Source organism: Trachypithecus francoisi, unplaced genomic scaffold (genome assembly GCF_009764315.1).
Source record: "Trachypithecus francoisi isolate TF-2019V2 unplaced genomic scaffold, Tfra_2.0 Lachesis_group8, whole genome shotgun sequence".
In the NCBI taxonomy this organism is placed as follows: Eukaryota; Metazoa; Chordata; class Mammalia; order Primates; family Cercopithecidae; genus Trachypithecus; species Trachypithecus francoisi.
The window spans coordinates 55785543-55804291 of record NW_022681473.1 but is presented as its reverse complement, the minus strand read 5'-3'; the positions used below and the strand labels follow the sequence as shown (position 1 = coordinate 55804291).

The 18749-nt window shown below is 43.2% G+C and overlaps 1 protein-coding gene across 12 annotated transcripts in view; it reads left to right on the top strand.

Annotated features, from left to right (window-relative positions):
- Positions 1-15306, top strand: part of ZNF143 (zinc finger protein 143) — a 64338-nt gene extending 49032 nt beyond the window's left edge. For 9 of the 12 annotated variants that reach the window (XM_033204275.1, XM_033204269.1, XM_033204273.1 and 6 more), the window contains 3 exons: positions 2816-2977; positions 11888-12034; positions 14319-15306. In XM_033204275.1, the coding sequence (XP_033060166.1) occupies positions 2816-2977; positions 11888-12034; positions 14319-14402 (393 nt within the window). In that variant the 3' untranslated portion in view covers positions 14403-15306. Of the gene's footprint in view, positions 1-2815; positions 2978-10530; positions 10608-11887; positions 12035-14318 lie in introns of those variants that run through there. The other 3 variants (XM_033204274.1, XM_033204272.1, XM_033204271.1) reach the window with 3 other exon arrangements.
- Positions 15307-18749: the final 3443 nt, after the last annotated feature.

The window sequence follows — 18749 nt, the reverse complement described above, 5'->3', positions numbered from 1 at the left end:
ACCTCCCTCTTCCCCATACAGGAAAAATTCCCACTATAGCAGGTCTGAAATAGCCACTACTGAGAAACCCCCAGTGATTAGGCAATTTCTGTCTTAGGCAATGTTGGGCTGGGTGCAGTGGTTCACACCTATAATCACAGCACTTTGAGAGGCCAAAGCGGGTGGATCACTTGAGATCAGGAGTTTGAGACCAGCCTGGCCAAAGTGGTGAAACCCCGTCTCTACTAAAAATATTGGAATTGGCTGGTGTGGTGGCACACTCCTGTAGTTCCACCTACTAGGTAGGTTGAGGTGGGAGGATCACTTGAACCCAGGAGGCGGGGTAAGACAACATTATGCCACTACACTCCAGCCTGGACAATAGAGTGAGACTCCGTCTCTAAATAAATAAATAAGTACATTTTAAAAAGAGGCAATCTGTTCCATTGTTGAATAATTCTAGTGTGTGTTTGTGTGATTTGAGAGATGGTCCCACTCTGTTGCCCAGGCCAAAGTGCAGTGGCACAACCATAGTTCAAAGGACTACAGGCGTGTACCACCACACCTGGCTAATTAAAGAAACATGTTTTTTCAGAGGTGAGGGCTCACTGTGTTATCCAGGCTGGTCTTGAACTCCTGGCCTCAGGTGATCCTCCTGCCTCAGCATCCCAGAGCACTGGGATTTAGGCATGAGCCACCTGTATTCTAGTATTTATCAGACCAGAACCCACCCCTGTATCATCCAGTCATGGCTCCTCTCTGACCATACTGAATAAGTCTAATCCTTCTTCGTATATTCCAAAACAACTATCTTTCCCTTCCCAATGTTGTACTTTCTCTACACTTAACCTTCTCATTTCCTTCAGGAATTAGATTTCCATTCCATTCCTTTAATCAGTCAAACGATAGACATTTATTGAGCATCTACCCCATGCCAGACATTTTGGTCAGTGGACTTAGTGTTGGAATCACAGGAAGGGCAGGATCACAGTCTAGTAGGAGAGACACCCTTTTAGAATGAATAATTTTTCATAATGACGGGTATATAATTGAGGGATATAGAAAGTGCTATGGCACCCTGGAGGAGAGAGTAAATTTTTCTTCCTAAAGTAATCTTGCAGATCCTCATAGAGAATGGGTGTTCAGTTGGGTCTTGAAGGATTTTCATGAACTCACCAAACAGAGAGTAAAGGGAAGAGAATATATTGTCTAGAACTGCAAGTGACTAGTTGTGGCTGGAGTGTCAGTTGCTAGTTTAAAAGTAGTGGAAGATGAGTTTGGGGAAGTTGGTAAAGGCCAGGTCATGAAAGGTCAAGAATGCTGTGTAAGAAGTCTGGGCTGGGCACGGTGGCCCACACTGTAATCCCAGCACTTTGAGAGACCAAGGCAGGCAGATCACCTGATGTCAGGAGTTTGAGACCAGCCTGACCAACATGGAGAAACCCCATCTCTACTAAAAATGCAAAATTAGTCAGGTGTGGTGGCGCATGCCTGTAATTCCAGCTACTTGGGAGGCTGAGGCAGGAGAATCGCTTGAATCCGGGAATGGAGGTTGCGGTGAGTCGAGATCATGCCATTGCATTCCAGCCTGGGCAACAAGAGCGAAACTCCTTCTCAAAAAAAAAGTCTCAACTATAGGTGATGGGCAGTCACAGGGGATTTCAGCAGCAGAGAGCATAATAAGATTTTGTTTCATTTTGTTTTAGAAAGAGCCGGGCGAGGTGGCGGGCGCCTGTAGTCCCAGCTACTCAGGAGGCTGAGGCAGGAGAATGACGTGAACCCAGGAGGCGGAGCTTGCAGTGAGCTGAGATCCGGCCACTGCACTCCAGCCTGGGCGACAGAGGGAGACTCCGTCTCAAAAAAAAAAAAAAAAAAAGAAAGATGTCAACATAGAGGAGGGTTAGACTGGATACCTGGAGAGAAGTTTGATTCTCGTAGAAATTCAGATGGGAGAAAAATAAGGATCTAAATTAGCAACAGGAATGGAGAGGAGGAAATGCAATTAAGAAATACTGTATTGCCGGGCGTCATGGCTCACACCTATAATCCCAGCACTTTGGGAGGCCAAGGCAGACGAATCACGAGGTCATGAGATCAAGACCGTCCTGGCTAACATGGTAAAACCTTGTCTCTACTAAAAATACAAAAAAAAAAAAAAAATTAGCTGGGTGTGGTGGCAGGCACCTGTACTGTAGTCCCAGCTACTTGGGAGGCTGAGGCAGGAGAATGGCGTGAACCCGGGAGGCAGAGCTTCCAGTGAGCAGAGATCGCACCACTGCACTCCAGCCTGGGCAACAAGCAAGACTCTGTCTTAGAAAAAAAAAGAAAAAAGAAAGAAATACTATATTGCCTGAAACAGTGGCTCACACCTGTAATCCCAGCACTTTTGGGAGGCTGAGGTGGGAAGATCACTTGAGGCCAGGAGTCTGAGACCAGTCTGGGCAACATGATGAGACCCCATCTCTACAAAAAAAAAATACAAATAATTAGTCAGGAGCAATGGGTCATGCCTATAGTCACAGCTACTTAAGAGGATGAGGCTAGAGGATCACTTGAACCCAGGAGTTGTAGACTGCAGTGAGCTATGATTGCATCACTGCACTCCAGCCTGGGCAACAGAGCGAGGCCTTGTCTCCAAAAATAATAATAAAATAAGAATTTTTAAAAGAAATATTGTATTGATTTTTTTCTGATGACTGAATGAGTTTATTTCATTCTAGAAGACTTGTATACATTCACAGGGCAAACTTATACAAGGATTAGTCCCAGTCCTTATGTCAGCTTGTCAGCTATAACAGGAAACATTGACTGCTTTGTAAAATTCACTGTATTGCAGGTCAACATATCTCAAGCTGACATGCAGGCCATTGGCAACACCATCACAATGGTAACGCAGGATGGCACGCCCATCACAGTTCCCGCCCATGATGCAGTCATCTCGTCAGCAGGAACACATTCTGTTGCTATGGTTACTGCTGAGGGTACGGAAGGGCAACAGGTAATTACTTTTTTCTGTTATATCAATCAATACATATATCAGTACCAAAACTGTTACATAGATATACAATGTGGTACAACAGTTAAGCACCCAAACTTTGGAGTGAATAATATTTTGCAACTTCTTAGCTACTTAACCCTCAGAGCCTGTTTTTCCTCATTTGTAAAGTAGCATGCTAGTGGCATCTACCCCATAAGGTTGATGTCAGGATTGAATGAGATAATGTATATAAGATACTCAGCCTAGATATATATTAAGTATTCAGTAGTGGTAGTTATTCCTATTATCATCATTATATCAGATACTTAGGAAATAATTGCAAAATTTACTATTTAATTTTTTGAATATGTCATATATTCATATGGTTTAAAACTCAAAAAATATATACAGGTATGTAATGAAAAGTCTTCATCCCACCCCTGCCTTCATCAACTCATTTCTTGCCTCCACAGATAATCAACTTTTATCAATTTTTTGTGTATTCTTCCAATCATTAAGCATATACAAACAAATACAAATAAGTAAATAGTCATCTCTCCCTTCCTTTTTTGTTAACTAGCCCACAGCTAACATAATAGCTCTCTTTTGGTTTTTGAGACAGACTGGAGTGCAGTGGCACGATCATGGTTCATTGCAGCCTCCACCTCCCAGGCTCAAACAATCCTCCCACCTCAGCCTCCCGAGTAGCTGAGACATGGTGGTATGCACCACCATGCCTGGCTAATTTTTCTTTTTCTTTTTTTTTTTTTTTTTTTAATTGTAGAGACAGGGTCTTACTATGTTGCGCAGGCCTTGGCCCCCCAAAGTGCTGGGATTACAAGCATGAGCCACGATGCCCAGCCTCCATTTTTTTTTTTATTGATAGTAAACTAGTCTGTTCTGCATCTTGTATGTTGTCTTTTAAACTTAACAATACATCTTCAAAATCTTTCTATTTCATTATATAGAGAGATTCCTCATCTTTTTTTTTTTAAGCTGCATTGTATTCCACTTATGGATGTGCCGTAATTAAAGTCTTTTGCGGCCGGGCGCGGTGGCTCAAGCCTGTAATCCCAGCACTTTGGGAGGCCGAGGCGGGCGGATCACGAGGTCAGGAGATCGAGACCATCCTGGCTAACACGGTGAAACCCCGTCTCTATTAAAAAATACAAAAAACTAGCCGGGCGAGGTGGCGGGCGCCTGTAGTCCCAGCTACTCGGGAGGCTGAGGCAGGAGAATGGCGTAAACCCGGGAGGCGGAGCTTGCAGTGAGCTGAGATCCGGCCACTGGACCTATCTGCCTGGGCGACAGAGCGAGACTCCGTCTCAAAAAAATAAATAAATAAATAAAGTCTTTTGCTATTTCAAACAACACATAACCTTGTGCACATGTGATTTTGCTTATATAAGTGTGAGTATATATGCTAGATAAATTCCTAGAGCAGGATTGCTGATGCAAAGATACATGCATTCGTAATTGTGATCAGTGTTGCCAAACTTCCCTTCTAGGGTTATGCCAGTCTCCATTCTCACTTGCAGGGTTTGATAGTGCCTCTTCTCCTTCAGTATAGTCACCATGGTAGTATCAAACTTTTGGATTTTTGCCAATCTGATGTTTTTTTTTGTAGTTTTAATTTTCATTTTCCTTAAATAACGTAATATATTTAAAAACTGTTCTTGTACTATACTAAAGGCAATGTTGAGTCTCACTCTTGAAAAAAGAATGAAGTTGGTGGTCTCATAACACCCTGAATGCAAAACTCAGAATCATAAAGCTTCTAGAAGAAAAGAGAGGCAAATAGTTTTGCAACCTTAAAGATTTCTTGGACTGTATTCAAACTGTAGTAACAATGAAAGAAAAAAACTGATAAATTGGACTTAATCAAAATTAATTCTTCTCACCAAAAGACACTGTTAAGAAAAAGATCAGACACTTCCCAGACTGAGGAAAAGATACTCATACCATATACACACACTATATTCGCACAATACAAATCTAAAAACGGACTTGTATTGAGAATATGTAACAAACTTCTACAAATCAACAATGAAAAGATGAACAACCATTAAAAATGAGCCAAAAAATGTTTTAAATGTGCAAATCATTCAGTTGCTCATTGAACAGACCTCCCACAAAAGATACATAACACAAAAAGTGCACATCTTTTATCATCAAAGAAATGCAAATTAATATCACAATGAGAGAGCATTTCAAACCCAAGAAGATGGCTAAAATCAAAAACCAAATGTTGATTTCTCCTAAGAAACTAGTGAAGAAACAACCACCACCACCACCTCCAAATGTTGGCAAAGATGCGGAGCAACTAGACCATTCATGTACTGCTAGTGGGAGTGTAAAATGATGTACATAGCCGATAAGCACATGAAAAGATGTTCAACATCATTAGTCATTAAGAAAATGTAGGCTGGGTGTGGTGGCTCACTCCCATAATCCCAGCACTTTGGGAGGCTGAGGCAGGTGGATCACCTGAGGTCAGGAGTTCAAGATCAGCCTGGCCAAACATGGTGAAACCCCATCTCTACTAAAAATACAAAAATGTTAGCCAGGCGTAGTGGCGTGGCACCTGTAATCCCAGCTACTCCGGAGGCTGAGGCAGGAGAATCACTTGAACCCAGGGGGCAGAGGTTGCAGTGAGCCAAGATTGCACCACTGTACTCCAGCCTGGGCAAAAAGAGTGAGACTCCATCTTAAAGAGAAAAAAAAAAAAAAAGGCTTCTGGTTATTTTCATAGGAAACAAATTTTTGTATTAACAGTTTAAGCTGTTTTAAACTGCTTGTTACTTATTGCCAAATTATTTTTCAGAAAGGTTTAATAATCATGTTATGGATCTAAAAGGTTTCTTTTTCACTGTACTTTTGCTAGCATTGAAGATTTTTTTTTTCATATTTACAGAATTAACAAGCAAAAGTTAAATTCTGTTTATTTTCATTTGACCACTAGTGAAGTCAAACCTGTTTTTCATATTTGCCTGCAATCTGTTTTTTTCTTGAGGTAAAATTTACATAACAATGAAATGCACAGATCTTAAATTTACAATTCAATGAGTTGTGTTAAATATGCACCCATATAACTAACATCCTAAACAAAATGTAGAACATTTCTATCATGCCAGAAAGTTCCCTTGTGATTCCTTTGTAGCCAGTACTTACCCTCCTTAGGCAGAAACCGTTGTGATAGAATTAGTTTTGCTTATTATTATTATTTTTTTGACAGAGCCTCACCCTGTCACCCTGGCTGGAGTGCAGTGACACGTTCTCAGCTCACTGCAACCTCCCGCACGTGGCTAATTTTTTTGTATTTTTAGTAGAGATGGGGTTTTACCATGTTGGCCATGCTGGTCTCCAACTCCTGACCTCAAGTGATCTGCCCGCCTCAGCCTCCCAAAGTGCTGGGATTACAGCGTGAGCCACTGCGCCCAGCTTAGTTTTGCCTATTCTTGAACATTACATAAATGGAACCACAGTATGAACTTTTTTGTGTCTAGGTTTTTCTACTTAACATTTTGAATATTTACTCACATTGTTGGCATATAATAACAGTTCATTCTTTTTTATTGCTGAGCAGTATTCTATTGTAACAATATACCATAATTTGTTGATATATTCTCCCCTTGGTGAACATTTGAAATGCTTCCAGTTTTTGACTATTATGAATAAGATGGCAATAAAAATTCTAGTAAAAATATGTTTGTAGACGTATACTCTCATTTGTCTTGGATAAATACCTATTCGTGGAATTGCTGGGTCATAGAATAGAGGCATATTTACCTTTCTATGATAGTATCAAACAGTTCTTCAAAGTGGTTGGGCCGTCATACACTCCCACTAGTAATGTATAAGAGTCTCATTTGTTCAATGCTCCTTCTTGTGGTTAAAAAATTTTTTAAAAATAGGCTGGGTGCCGTGGCTCACACCTGTAATCCCAGCACTTTGGGAGGCCAAAGTGGGAGGATTGCTTGAGCCCAGGATTTTAAAACCAACCTGAGCAATGTAGCAAGACCCTGTCTCCACCACATTTGTGTGTGTATGTGTTTTTTTGAGACAGAGTCTCGCTCTGTCACCCAGGCTGGAGTGCAGTGGCGCAGTCCCGGCTCACTGCAAGCTTCGTCTCCAGGTTCATGCCATTCTCCTGCCTCAGCCTCCCAAGCAGCTGGGACTACAGGCGCCCGCCACCATGCCCAGCTAATTTTTGTATTTTTGGTAGAGACGGGGTTTTACCATGTTGGTCAGGCTGGTCTCCAACTCCTGACCTCAGGTGATCCACCCCCCTCGGCCTCCCAAAGTGCTGGGATTACAGGTGTGAGCCACTGTGCCTGGCCAATTTTTTTTTTTTTTTTTTAATTAGCCAAGCATGGCAGTGTGTGCCTGTAGTCCCAGCTACTCTTGAAGCTGAGGTGGGAGGATCACTTGAGCCCAGGAGGTTGAGGCTTTGGTGAGCCATGTTCATTGTACTACAGTCTGGGTGACAGAGCAAAACCTTGTCTTCTAAAAAAATTAAAAAGAGGCCAGGCACAATGGCTCACACCTGTAATCCCAGGAATTTGGGAGGCTGAGGCAGGTGGATTGTGAGGTCAGGAGTTCGAGACCAACCTGGCCAGCATGGTGAAACCCCGTCTCTACTAAAAATACAAAAAAAATTAGCTGGGTATGGTGTGGCGCGCACCTTTAGTCCCAGCTACTCAGGAGGCTGAGGCAGGAGAATTGCTTGAACCCGGTAGGCTGAGGTTGCAGTGAGCCGAGATTGCACCATTGTACTCCAACCTGAGTGACAGCGAGACTCCGTCTCAAAAAGATGAAAAATAAAAAAGAGTTCTGTTTGTTTCATATTATCACCAACATTTGGAGTTGTTTTAAAGTTTTAGCCATTCTACTGGATGTGAAAGGGTCTATCATTGTGGTTTTAATTTACATATAAAAAAGCTAATATATCACTTGATTATGATGTGTTTACTTTTTCATATTTTGCCGGATTGAGTTCACTAATATATTTTTTAAAGGTGATTTTTTTTAGAGCAGTTATAGGTTCACCACAAAATTGAGAGGTAAGTACAGAGACTTTCCTTATACTCCCTGGTCCCACACATGCATAGCCTCCTGTATAATCAACACCCCCACCAGAGGAGCACGTTTGTTACCGTTGTTGAAACCTACACTGTACACATCATAGTCACTCAGAGTCCATCGTTTACATCTGGATTCACTGTTAGTGTTGTATATTCTATGGGTTTGGACAAACGTATAATGACATACATCTATCAGTAGAGGATCATACTCCATCAGAGTATTTTTACTGCCCTTAAGATCCTCTGTGACAGTTTGCTAGTATCTTGTTAAAGATTTTGGTGTCAGTGTGTATGAACCATATTAATCTATAATTTTTTTTTTTTTGAGACGGAGTTTCACTCTGTCACCCAGGCTGGAGTGCAGTGGCACGATCTTGGCTCACTGCAAGCTCCGCCTCCCAGGTTCACGTCATTCTCCTGCCTCAGCCTCCTGAGTAGCTGGGACTACAGGCGCCCGCGACCACTCCCAGCTAATTTTTTGTGTTTTTATTAGAGAAGGGGTTTCACCGTGTTAGCCAGGATGGTCTCGATCTCCTGACCTCGTGATCCGCCTACCTAGGCCTTCCGAAGTACTGGGATTACAGGCGTGAACCACCGCGCCCAGCCTTGATCTATAATTTATTATGAAATTATAAGAAAAAGTTTTATCTCCTGTTTCAATATCGGGGTTAGGCTTGCCTCATAAAACAAGTTGGGAAGTGTTCTCTTCTGTAGTATTTTCTGATAGTTGTGTAAGATTGGTATTATTTCTCCATAAAAGCTTGATAGAATTAATCAGGACACCACCATCATCTAGGCCTAGAGTTTTCTTTTTTGGGAGGCTTTGTTTTTTTTTTTTTCATGGATTCAAGTTTTTAAGTAGATCTATACTATTCAAGTTATCTACGTTTTTTTGTTTCCATTTTGCTAAGTTTTGTTTTTATAAGTTTGTTTCATCTAAGTTTTCATATTTATTGATATAAAGTTGTTCATACTATTTCCTTATTATCCCTTTAATATACATAGGATCTGGGGACCAGGCGCGGTGGCTCATGCCTGTAATTCCAGCACTTTAGGAGGCTGAGGTGGGTGGATCATCTGAGGTCAGGAGTTCAAGACCAACCCAGGGCAACATGGTGAAACCCCGTCTCTACTAAAAATACAAAATTAACCAGGTGTGGTGGTGCACGCCAGTAGTCCCAGCTAGTCAGGAGGCTGAGGTGGGAGGATCACTTGAGCCCAGGAGGCAGAGGTTGCAGTGAACTGAGATAGCACCACTACACTCCAGTCTGGGCGACAGAGGGAGGCCCTGTCCCAAAAAAAACAAAGGAAAGAACAGGCAGTGGAAGCTAAAGCAATTCTTAGGGGAAATTTTGTTTTAAATATTTGTATTGGGAAAAAAAGTTTTAAATGCAATGATCTTAGTTTCTACCTTAAGAAAAATTAAAAAGTAAATAGAAGGAAGGAAATAAGGACTGGGCGCAGTGGCTCATGCCTGTAATCTCAGCACTTTGGGAGGCTCAGCAAGCAGTCCCGAGTAGCTGGGACCCAGGCTGGCCTCAAACTCCTGGGCTTCAGGGATCCCTCAGCCTCAGCCTCCCAAGTAACTAGGACTGCAGGTGGAAGCCACTGCTTCTGGCAAAAAAAAAAAAAAATTCTTTGTCTGCTGCCCTTCTGGAACTCTAATTATATGTATATTAACTTGGTGTTGTCTTACAAGTTGCTGGGGATCTATTTGGTTTTTTTTGCTTTTTTGAGACTGAGTTTTCGCTCTTGTTGCCCAGGCCAGAGTGCAAATGGCATGATCTCGTCTCACTGCAACCTCTGCCTCCTGTGTTCAAGTGATTCTCCTGCCTCAGCCTGCCGAGTAGCTGGGATTACAAGCACTGGCCACCGTGCCTGGCTAGTTTTTGTAATTTTAGTAGAGATGGGGTTTCACCATGTTGGTCAGGCTGGTCTCAAACTCCTGAGCTCATGATCCACCCGCCTCGGCTTCTTAAAGTGTTGGGATTACAGGTGTGAGCCACCACACCTAGCCTGTTTGGGGTTTTTATCAATCTTTCTCAAGGTTCTTCAGATGGAGAATGTATATTAATTTGTCTTTGACCTTGTTCTCCTCCCTCCGCCTCCTGAGTAGCTGGGACTACAGGCACCCGCCACCACACCCAGCTAATTTTTGTATTTTTTTTTGTTTTTGTTTTTTTTAGTGGAAATGGGGTTTCACCATGTTGACCAGGCTGATCTCAAACTCCTGACCTCAGGTGATCCACCTGTCTCAGCCTCCCAAAGTGCTAGGATTACAACGTGAGCCACCATGCCTGGCTAAGCAATTGTAATTTTAAAATTGCATTCTGGACCTTGTGGATGACACATTATAGAGATTATGAATTTTGTTATCTTTCTGTGGAGAATATTAATTTTTTTTTCTATTAACTAGTTAAATTATGTGTTGAGGCTGGGTTTTGTACTTTGTTAAGGCAGATCTGTTTCAGTGTTGCCATTATGTCTTAGGGTGAATATTTAATCCTGGGATGTAATCTTACCTCATAACTTGGTAAGATTGAAACTTCAAATTCCGTCTCTTTTTGGTGAGTTGCACTGAAAGCTCTCCTTGACTTCTCAGCCTTCTAGATGCTGCTTTGCCAGTCTTGTTGGAACGTTATTGGAAACTAGAAATATTTGTGTTCAGGGATCTTAAGGATTTGAGGACAGTTTATACAAAGATTTGGGGGCTCCCCACTCAGATTCTTTGCTTTCTGGGCTATTCTCTATACTGCTATTCTGGCAGCCCTGGACTCCATTTTGTTTAACATTAAGTTGCCCCATGCTGCTCAAACTGGGTAGTGCCCTCAGTGTGAAATCTGTGTAAACACAGATGTAACACAGTGTGACTCCCTTCTTTCGAGAATCCCCTCTGGTTTCTTCCTGCTTTTCATTGCTTCTGAAAGCCTTCAAATAGTTGCTTTTTCATATTTTTGTCAAGGGTTTATAATTGTTATCTGCAGGAAGGTTAGCCCAGTATAAGCTACTTAGACATTGCTGGAATGAAATCTGTTGCTCTTTTAGAATTAGGAAACATTACTGGGATTGATCCAAGCTAAATATCTATTAGCTTAAAATGTAGCATTTTTAGTGGATGAATAGCCAAGTAAAACAGCAGTTTTCATTTTTAATCTATTCTTTCTCTGAATGTGGCTGAGTAAAATTTTAGAATATCATCTAACAGAAATAGTTAATTGCCATTTTCCATGTTATCTGCCTTTTTAAAAAAGTTGTATTTGTGGTATAAGAGCCACAAAAGCACGTTCAATCCTCCTGGCTAGGTGCTGCAAGAGGAGTATGGGGAGATTCCATAGAGTCTAAAATGGGAAATGAGTGTGAGATGAGATGCTGTTTTTCAGTAATACCACTGGACCTTTCAGTTTTCCTAGTTAAATGGAAATCTAATTTTAAATACGACAAGTAAACAGGAAAATAATCATTTATTTTCTCCTATGATCCAATCTCAGGGAAAAAAATGGACATTTGAGGTACAAATTAGTCCACATGCATAACTACCCAAGCAGCCCCTTAGGGGTAATTGAACCTAGGTACAGCCACATCTCCCTGGCTAATGGGGCCTGGCATAGCAGATCCATTTCTCCAGTGTCCTCTACCCTGTTTTGCTGTTGGCTTGCTTCATAACCTTAAATAATGAGCCTCAGCTTCCTCAAATAAAACTCCTTCCAGTATAGACTTTGACAAGTCTATGGTCAGAGGAGTTTTTCCTTTTCAATTTGAAGACAGTCAATTGTATTAAGTGGACTTTAACCTACTTAAATCTCAGATTTAATTCTTCATGTGTGTGATTTGTTTTGTTTTGCTTAAGGTTGCAATTGTAGCTCAAGACTTGGCAGCCTTCCATACTGCCTCATCAGAAATGGGGCACCAGCAGCATAGCCATCACTTAGTAACCACAGAAACCAGACCTCTGACCTTAGTAGCAACATCCAATGGCACCCAGATTGCAGTTCAGGTGAGTACCAAGGCGGGCTGTCCTCAGTCGACAGCAGTGCTGCTCATAGCTCTCAACTTTGTACACTGTGCTTTGTGTATAACCTTTACAGGAGGCAAGGTACAGAATAATCTCTGTCACCTAGCCTACTTTAAGGAAATTGCAGTGTTTGAGGTGGACTCAAAGAGACCAGCACTTTGTTCTTTACCCATCTTTGCATATTCTAGGGGAATTTATAGCAAGAAAAAAAACCTTCAGGTGTACATCCCTGTGTGCACCCACCCAGGCATCTTCAAATTAGGCAGGGGTCTATAAAGCACTTAAGAGCTACTCCTTAGAGCGAAACCTAGTGGAAACACAAATCCTAAATAAGTCCTCTGAGAATCTGTGCATAGCCCCCATTTTAAAGAGGGGAATGTCAGAAGAGTTAGAAGGAATCATTCTCTGGGAAGCAGAGAATTTAAAATCTTAGGTGCAGCCGGGCATGGTGGCTCATCCCTATAACCCAGCACTTTGGGAAGCTGAGGCACGTAGGTAGCTTGAGCTTAGGAGTTAGAGACCAGCCTGGGCAACATCGTGAAAACCCGTCACTACAAAAAGCACAAAAATTAGCTGGGTGTGGTGGCAGGTGCCTGTAGTGCCCAGCTATTTGGCGGGGGCTGAGGGAGGAGGATTACTTGTACCCAGCGTATGTGAGGCTGCAGTGAGCCAAGATTGTGCCACTGCACTCCCGCCTGGGTAGCAAATGAGACCCCATCTCAAAAAATAAAAGAGACCAGCCTGAGCAACATGATGAAACCCTATCTCTACAAAAATACAAAAGTTAGCTGGATGGGGTGGTGTGCACCTGTAGTCCCAGCTACTCTGGTGGCTGAGGTGGAAGGATCACTTGAGCCAGGCAGGTTGAGGCTGCAGTGAGCCAAGATCGCACCACTGTCCTCCAGCCTAGGTGACAGAGCGAGACCCTGTCTCAAAAAAAAAAAAAAAAAGAATGTAAAGTAATATAGAATCCTAGGGGCTAGGTGCAGATTACCTGTCCTTAGGGAGATTTTTTTTTCCCCATGTATTTACTTGATAAAGAGTTGGAACACACTAGAGGTGTTGGTTTTATGTAGTTTGTGGGTATAGAAGCCAAAGGCTCAAGAAGCTCTCTTTTGTTGGCTGAGGTAAGCATCTTTTGTCTCTTGCATGTATGAAGATTTTTTTTTTAAGTTTTTATTTATTTAAAAATAGAGATGGGGTCTCACTATGTTGCTCAGGCTGGTCTTGAACTTCTAGGCTCAAGTGATCCTCCTGCCTCAGCCTCCCGAAGTGCTAGGAATGTAGTCATGAGCCATCACGGCCGGACTGTACGAAGATTTTATCAGAATCCCAAATAAATTGCAGGCCAGGCACGGCAGAAAGAAAGAAAAGAAAGAAAAAGAGAGAGAGAAAGAAAAAGAAAGAAAGGAGGGAGGGAGGGAGGGGAGAAGGGAGGGGAGGGGAAGCTGAGACAGGATAGGGTGGCTGAGCCAAGGAAGCGGAAGAGTCTGTCCCTCAGCCTCTTCCTCTGAGGTGGGAGCCTAAGCCTCCCCAGCAGCTGGGACTCCAGGTGCACGCTGCCGTGCCCAGCTAATTTTTGGTTTTTGAGACGGAGTCTTCCTCTGTTGCCCAGGCTGGAGTGCAGTGGCGATATCTCGGCTCACTGCAAGCTCCACCTCCCGGGTTCACGCCATTCTCCTCCCTCAGCTTCCCGAGTAGCTGGGACTATAGGTGCCCGCCACCACACCCAGCTAATTTTTTTGTATTTTTTAGTAGAGATGGGGTTTCACTGTGTTAGCCAGGGTGGTTTTGATCTCCTGACCTTGTGATCCACCTGCCTCAGCCTCCCAAAGTGCTGGGATTACAGGCGTGAGCCACCGTGCCCGGCCAGTTTTTGTATTTTTTAAGTAGAGATGGGGTTTTGCCATGTTGCTCAGGCTGGTCTCAAACTCCTGGGCTCAAGCAGTCTGCCTGCCTCCACCTCCCAAAGTGTTGGGATTACAGGCATGGGCCACCATGCCCCACTGAGACCTCGTCGTATCACCAGGCCTGGCTGCACCTAGGATTCTAAATTCAAAAAAGAAAAAGAAATTGCATTGCGTTATCCTCCCCTGCAGAAAATTGTTTTGTTCTCTTAATGATTGAGTTAGCAGTAGTATCTTAACAATCCCAAGTGTCAGAATTACAGAGGGAAGTTTTCCTTCTGGCATATAACATTTCTTTGGCATTTTCTTGACTGTGGCTTTTGAATTGTTAGCATTTGGTGTGTGTGTTCCTGTTTCAGCTTGGAGAACAGCCATCTCTGGAAGAAGCCATCAGAATAGCATCTAGAATCCAACAAGGAGAAACACCAGGGTTGGATGATTAATCCTCAGAACAATGGAGCAATAAAGCAGGAGTCTTTCATCTTCTGGCAGCAGAAATCCATGAAGCCCGGGCCCAGGAAAATTAGAAGTTTTCCATTCCTGATACACTGTACACATTTTTATGCGAGAGTGGAGAACATTTTATTCTTGACACTTTTGTGTATATAACCCTTGGAATAGATTCTCAGAGTGATTCATTGTGTACAAGGAAGTATGAAATTAGGGCAATACAGTAAATTTTCATGTTACTCTTTTATCAGATCACAAACTCCTAGAGTCTACATGCAAGACTAGTAAAGTCTTATGGAGTCTTATGATGGATTTTTAACTTCCCATGGAAAAAAAAATAAAGGCTGTATCTAAAATATCAAAGGTTCTATATGTCACACAATCGTAATTCCAAAAGCCATTATGGATAATAAAGGATGTAAAGCCTTCAGATATTTCCCCAGTTAATAGAATGTTTGCGGTTTTTGTTCTACTATATGTTTGTCCATTTTTATTTGTATCTCATGGTTTGCAGACTATTCGAATAATTTATAGTTTCCCATCCCTGTTAAAAACCAGCTCTTCAAGCTGAAATGCTAATTATATTGGCATTACATTGAATTATGTACAAAATTATAAAATTTGATTATTTAAAATTAAAAAGTTAAATCCAGTGGTTTTGTTAAAGATTTTGCTTAGTATTCAGTTTTTATTACTGTTTTTTAAAAATAATTATCAAAGTTTAACCACAGGCTGGTTCCCGAGATAACAGTACTGTAATTGGAAATGGCTTTACTCTGAAAATTAGGTTAGTGGGTTGGTGTAAATTATTTATTTTTGCTTATGTACTTTTGTTTTAAAGCTTATTTACCCCAAAGTTTATTATTAATTTTGAATACAGCAATTTTTAAAATGTTACTTTTATATTTTTTTATTTATCAAATTGGGATGGGGGAATGGTGCAGAAAATATCGCAAATGTAATGGAGTGTAACCTAATACACACATTGAAAGGACGTTGTGTATCAAGTACAGAATAAGTGCTTTTCCATATATTTTTATATATTCACAACAATTTTGTGAAACATAGGGGATTTACTACCTCCATTTTATATACGAGGAAACCAAGAGTCCAGGGAGGCTGACTGTCTTACCAGCCCTCACAGCTACGGAGAGGCAGGACCAAGATGGGAACCCAGACTTTCTGGCACTGCACCACAGTGACCTCCCCGAATGCTCGCTTGTGGCAGAGATGATCAAAATGAACTTTGGTGATTTCTGATTGCCTAATGAATTGAGCCATGGAAAAACCATTTTCTAATGTTGAAAATTCAGCATTCACCAAGGTCAAAAAAAGAAAAAAAGATGAAGGTGTGTTCTGCAGCAGCCCTCCTGCACTGTCGTTCAGCGAACTTTGTTTGCAGAGAGCTGAAATGTGGCTTTTTCATTTCAAGCTTTACAGTAGAAAGGGGAAAACATTGTGCTATTTTATTTTACATAAATGTTATCTTTGATCAGGTTCTATGAACTCTTGCTAAAAAGGATGGTGACTTATTTGAAATAGGAACCCTTTGTAGATATATAACATTAGCAAAAGCCCTAGTCACCACAGATCCAGTCTTCATTCTTGACAGAGACACAGACCCACACAGAACTCCCCACTGAAGCCCACTGAGGCTCAGAAAGGGGCTGTCGGGCTGGGATAGAAGACCAGAATCTGCGAAAGCGAGGGCAAGGTGGCGCCCAACCTCCCAGTGCTGGTCGTGGCTCCTGGCTGCTGGCCAGGAGCTCCTCCCCACTGGGCCCAGCCAGGCTGCTGTGCTTCCCAGGACCAAAAACCAAGCTGTCAGCCTCCCATGGCCCCTTAGATCTGACTTTGCTCAAATTCCAGGGTGTTTCTCTTTACTCCCAGCACCTTTGCCAGTTGAATTGGGCAGGGCTCAACCTAGACTGTTTTGGTTAGCCTGATTATCTCTCAGCTCAAAAGCAAATGACTTCCTACTGGCACCCAGAGAAAAGAGTCTAGGGTCACTGTTAGTTTTCCCTGACCTGCCGTCTTGGGAATGGGGCTTCAGAAGCCTAGCGAGGTGGCCTGTTTCCTCCAGGGGAAGGGTGCAGTTGCTGTGCTGACAATTGCTAGGAAAGCTGCTTTGGGGGGTCTCTTCACAGTGCAGGACACGGAAACGTCCAAGGTTGAAAAATCCCAAAAAGACACTTGAAATAAGAGTAAACGCTAGCAAACAACCAGGTGGGGCATAACCCTCTGGAATTTGATCCAGACAATGCTCAAGGAAAACCTCTCCGTCCAAAAAAATCACCCTGCTTTGCCCCAGACACAGCTTGAGGCCACTAAAAGAAAATGTGCCTTGCTGGCAGTCTGAACTCTGTAAGAACTTAGAGTTAAGGGAGGGACAAGGCTTTCTCAATTCTCTACAGGTGGCAGCTGCCCAGAGAGCCAGATCTCTGCTTCCCCTCCTACCCACCCCCAGCTCTTCAGGGGCAAACTAACTATGAACAGTGTCCCTTACTTGCTGCCTGCCTTCCCGAGTGACAGCCCTGGGGCTAGGTAAGCAACTTGGGAAACCGTGGACTCAGTGCTGAAACTGACTAGACTGCATTTATCAACCCAAGGAGTTTACCATCCAGTATTTCCTGGCTCAGATAAGATTATAGACTAGTTAACTACTGGTAGACCTCAGCAGTGAGTGGGGAGTGGGATGTGAAAAGGAAGGAGGCAGAGCTAAAGTCTAGTGTCAAAGAGGAAAAGGGAGCATGTGGGAAGGGGAGAAAAACTGCCTCAGCCTCCTCCATGATAAGCACTTTCTGTACCTAGGTTTCCTTTGGGGATGAGGATGCTCTCAAGGAATACTCTAGCCAAATAATCTCTCTTCATCTGCCTGAGGGACAGGACACGCCTGCATGGGCATGTGACCAGTACAGTTTGAACAAGAAACTCCACTCAGAAGGGCCCTGGATTTGGGATTTAATGCACTGTGGTTGCAGTCTTGAAATTATTTTTGTTTATTTTTAAGATAGGGTCTTGCTGTGTCACCTAAGCTTGAGTGCAGTGGCACGATCAGGGCTCACTGCAACCTCCTCCTGGGCTCCAGCGATCCTCCCACCTCAGCCTCCCAAGTAGCTGGGACCACAGGTGCTCACCACCATGCCCAGCTAATGTTTGTATTTTTGGTAGAGATAGGATTTCACCATGCTGACCAAGCTGTTCTCAAACTCTTGAGCTCAAGTGATCCATCTGTCTTGGCCTCCCAAAGTACCGGAATTGCAGGCATGAACCACTGCGCCCAGCTGCGGTCTTGATGTCTATCTTTGTGTTTTATAAGTGAAGTCCCATGCATCAACAAAGCATGTGCTGGGGACTTAGTGCCTGAGCTTACACACAGCTCCACCCGCTGCTGCCTCCCTGGAAGGGCTCTCACCACCACTGCCCCACCTGGCCTCTCCCTCCTTGCCTTCACCCTGCAACTGCTGCCACCCTCTACCCTTGGCAGGAGTCTGATCCCAATACAGGGAGGGTTGGGGCGAGGTGGTGGCCATCCCTACTCCAGGCTGGCAGCACCACAGTGCTCCTGGTGGACAACCAGCCTTAGTTGAGCCTTGAGAGGCGCAAGCCTCTTGCCCAGCCCTTTACTGACAGTGTCCCAGCTCTGAGTTTTAAAGACACTGGTAGCCCATTTGCTGCAGGCTGGAGTGGCAGGCCTGTGGGAAGGGGAGACACCTGGAGGAAAGGGAACCTGGAACCTGTCAGACCCAAGAGAGCACCTGCCCACAGGCATCTGTGAAGTCCCTTGCCCTGGAGGGCTTTCTTAACAGGCTCTGTGCCTGGAGGAATCCACTCTTTCTCCTTCCAGCTTTCCAGAGCCTGGCTTGTGTTTGCTGTGCCTTCGAACCAGCAGGAGATAAACCTTCTGGGATGAACCACAAAATTCAAATTGTGTAATTTCAGTGATTCCAAATATGAGATAAATATTCTGATATTTACATTTAAAATTGGCACTGTATGATACAAAAGTGGAGGGTAAAATGCATGCCAAAATTTTTAATTTGTAGTTTTTCTTTGCTTTTTTTTTGAGACAGAGTCTTGCTCTGTTGCTCAGGCTGGAGTGCAATGGCGTGATCTCGGCTCACTGTAACCTCCGCCTCTCGTGTTCAAGTGATTCTCCTGCCTCAGCCTCCCGAGTAACTGGAATTACAGGTACCCACCATCATGCCCGGCTAATTTTTTGTATTTTTGTAGAGACAGGGTTTCATCATGTTGGCCAGGCTGGTCTCAAACTCCTGACCTCAGGTGATCCACCCGCCTCGGCTTCCCAAAGTGCTGGGATTACATGTATGAGCCACTGA